The sequence below is a fragment of the Aspergillus eucalypticola genome (assembly GCF_003184535.1).
Source record: "Aspergillus eucalypticola CBS 122712 chromosome Unknown BO83scaffold_85, whole genome shotgun sequence".
In the NCBI taxonomy this organism is placed as follows: Eukaryota; Fungi; Ascomycota; class Eurotiomycetes; order Eurotiales; family Aspergillaceae; genus Aspergillus; species Aspergillus eucalypticola.
Genome location: NW_020290359.1, coordinates 7,002 through 9,381, shown reverse-complemented (window position 1 = coordinate 9,381; position 2,380 = coordinate 7,002). Strand labels below are relative to the sequence as shown.

Here is a 2,380-nt window from a genome sequence, read left to right as displayed (position 1 = left end):
TGTGGGTGGCCCACTTTGTATGGGAAAAGCGGCTGACGCACGGACCACCACATACTATATGGGTCCCCCCCGGTTCACTTTCGGACCACAAAACGTTTGCGCGCCGGTCTGCGGGCCAGGGAGGGCCGGTGGTACTATGTGGAAGGTGAAAGGCAGCTGATCTCAGCTGCTGGAAGCCCACCCACACTTCTTCCCTGCCAGGCAGGTCACCTCTCCGTGACTGGTGGCGCACAGGTCCTTCGGGGCCTCGCTTCAGGAACGGGGGTGCCCGCCCACCCCGGCCCGTTGGTATTTCTCCCGCGCGGCTGGTGTGTTCTCTGGTCTTAGGTGCTCTGCCCCGCGGCTGCGAGTCGACTGGAGGTCCGGAGTGTCCCTTGCGGACGCGCCCGTGACCCCTGAGATATCGTGTCGCGGGATCTGTAGCTTGCCAAGTCAGAGGCGCGCCGGCTTAATCATGCCCGGGGTGCCCGTTGTTGCCGGGGTGTCTGAAGCCCGGGGCCGTTCTCGGTCCCCGGCACCGATGGAGTCTGTGGATCGTTGGCCGCTGGCCAGCCTTCTTTTACAGATTCCCGGGGGAGCCGCTCCGCGGGAGCCGCCGTTCGTCGGCGTGTCCGCGGAGTCTGGACCCTCCACCCGAGGGCCGTATGCCGCAGCCTGCCAACGCCTGCAAAGGCGATTCCTGGCCGGGTCTACCTGCGTGCGGACCGGTTCCTGGGGGGCTACAGTGGGGGCAATTGGATGGTCATCTGTGTACTCCCGGTGCGCCGGGGGTGTCGCTGTGGCCGGGCACTTCGTGTGCCCCTTCCAGAGTGAAGCCTACGTTACACGCTGCCTCTTCGGAGGCTTTGGGGTGCGTCTTGCGGAGCATATCTACGGATACGCTCCCGGGCACACCCTGCAGGAACTAGGTATCTGGTTGATTCTGCCAGTAGTCATATGCTTGTCTCAAAGATTAAGCCATGCATGTCTAAGTATAAGCACTTTATACTGTGAAACTGCGAATGGCTCATTAAATCAGTTATCGTTTATTTGATAGTACCTTACTACATGGATACCTGTGGTAATTCTAGAGCTAATACATGCTGAAAACCTCGACTTCGGAAGGGGTGTATTTATTAGATAAAAAACCAATGCCCTTCGGGGCTCCTTGGTGAATCATAATAACTTAACGAATCGCATGGCCTTGCGCCGGCGATGGTTCATTCAAATTTCTGCCCTATCAACTTTCGATGGTAGGATAGTGGCCTACCATGGTGGCAACGGGTAACGGGGAATTAGGGTTCGATTCCGGAGAGGGAGCCTGAGAAACGGCTACCACATCCAAGGAAGGCAGCAGGCGCGCAAATTACCCAATCCCGACACGGGGAGGTAGTGACAATAAATACTGATACGGGGCTCTTTTGGGTCTCGTAATTGGAATGAGTACAATCTAAATCCCTTAACGAGGAACAATTGGAGGGCAAGTCTGGTGCCAGCAGCCGCGGTAATTCCAGCTCCAATAGCGTATATTAAAGTTGTTGCAGTTAAAAAGCTCGTAGTTGAACCTTGGGTCTGGCTGGCCGGTCCGCCTCACCGCGAGTACTGGTCCGGCTGGACCTTTCCTTCTGGGGAATCTCATGGCCTTCACTGGCTGTGGGGGGAACCAGGACTTTTACTGTGAAAAAATTAGAGTGTTCAAAGCAGGCCTTTGCTCGAATACATTAGCATGGAATAATAGAATAGGACGTGCGGTTCTATTTTGTTGGTTTCTAGGACCGCCGTAATGATTAATAGGGATAGTCGGGGGCGTCAGTATTCAGCTGTCAGAGGTGAAATTCTTGGATTTGCTGAAGACTAACTACTGCGAAAGCATTCGCCAAGGATGTTTTCATTAATCAGGGAACGAAAGTTAGGGGATCGAAGACGATCAGATACCGTCGTAGTCTTAACCATAAACTATGCCGACTAGGGATCGGACGGTGTTTCTATTATGACCCGTTCGGCACCTTACGAGAAATCAAAGTTTTTGGGTTCTGGGGGGAGTATGGTCGCAAGGCTGAAACTTAAAGAAATTGACGGAAGGGCACCACCAGGCGTGGAGCCTGCGGCTTAATTTGACTCAACACGGGGAAACTCACCAGGTCCAGACAAAATAAGGATTGACAGATGAGAGCTTTCTTGATCTTTTGATGGTGGTGCATGCGTTCTTAGTGGTGGAGTGATTGTCTGCTATGCGAAACGAAGAACCAGACTAGTAGCCCGCATTATCAGACTTTAGCGACTCATCGCTAGCGCGGGAATGCGGCATACAGTTCGTTATCGCAATTAAGCAGACAAATCACTCCACCAACTAAGAACGGCCATGCACCACCATCCAAAAGATCAAGAAAGAGCTCTCAAT

The 2,380-nt window shown here is 53.7% G+C and overlaps 1 protein-coding gene across 1 annotated transcript, besides 5 other annotated features; it reads right to left on the bottom strand.

Annotated features, from left to right (window-relative positions):
• Window positions 1-4: 4 nt before the first annotated feature.
• On the bottom strand, window positions 5-373 carry BO83DRAFT_290766 (uncharacterized protein; the record flags this gene model as incomplete). The annotated part of the gene is made up of 1 exon (XM_025527109.1): window positions 5-373. A coding segment is annotated over one exon (369 nt), but the record flags the coding sequence as incomplete, so codon positions are not given.
• Window positions 374-1,438: 1,065 nt separating this feature from the next.
• Window positions 1,439-1,555: a sequence feature (Protein overlapping with rRNA (BO83DRAFT_327702, PWY61591.1) was converted to a misc_feature.).
• A 144-nt stretch (window positions 1,556-1,699) lies between these two features.
• Window positions 1,700-1,795: a sequence feature (Protein overlapping with rRNA (BO83DRAFT_327702, PWY61591.1) was converted to a misc_feature.).
• A 201-nt stretch (window positions 1,796-1,996) lies between these two features.
• Window positions 1,997-2,097: a sequence feature (Protein overlapping with rRNA (BO83DRAFT_327701, PWY61590.1) was converted to a misc_feature.).
• Window positions 2,098-2,117: 20 nt separating this feature from the next.
• Window positions 2,118-2,181: a sequence feature (Protein overlapping with rRNA (BO83DRAFT_327701, PWY61590.1) was converted to a misc_feature.).
• A 160-nt stretch (window positions 2,182-2,341) lies between these two features.
• Window positions 2,342-2,380: part of a sequence feature (Protein overlapping with rRNA (BO83DRAFT_404417, PWY61589.1) was converted to a misc_feature.) that runs on past the window's edge.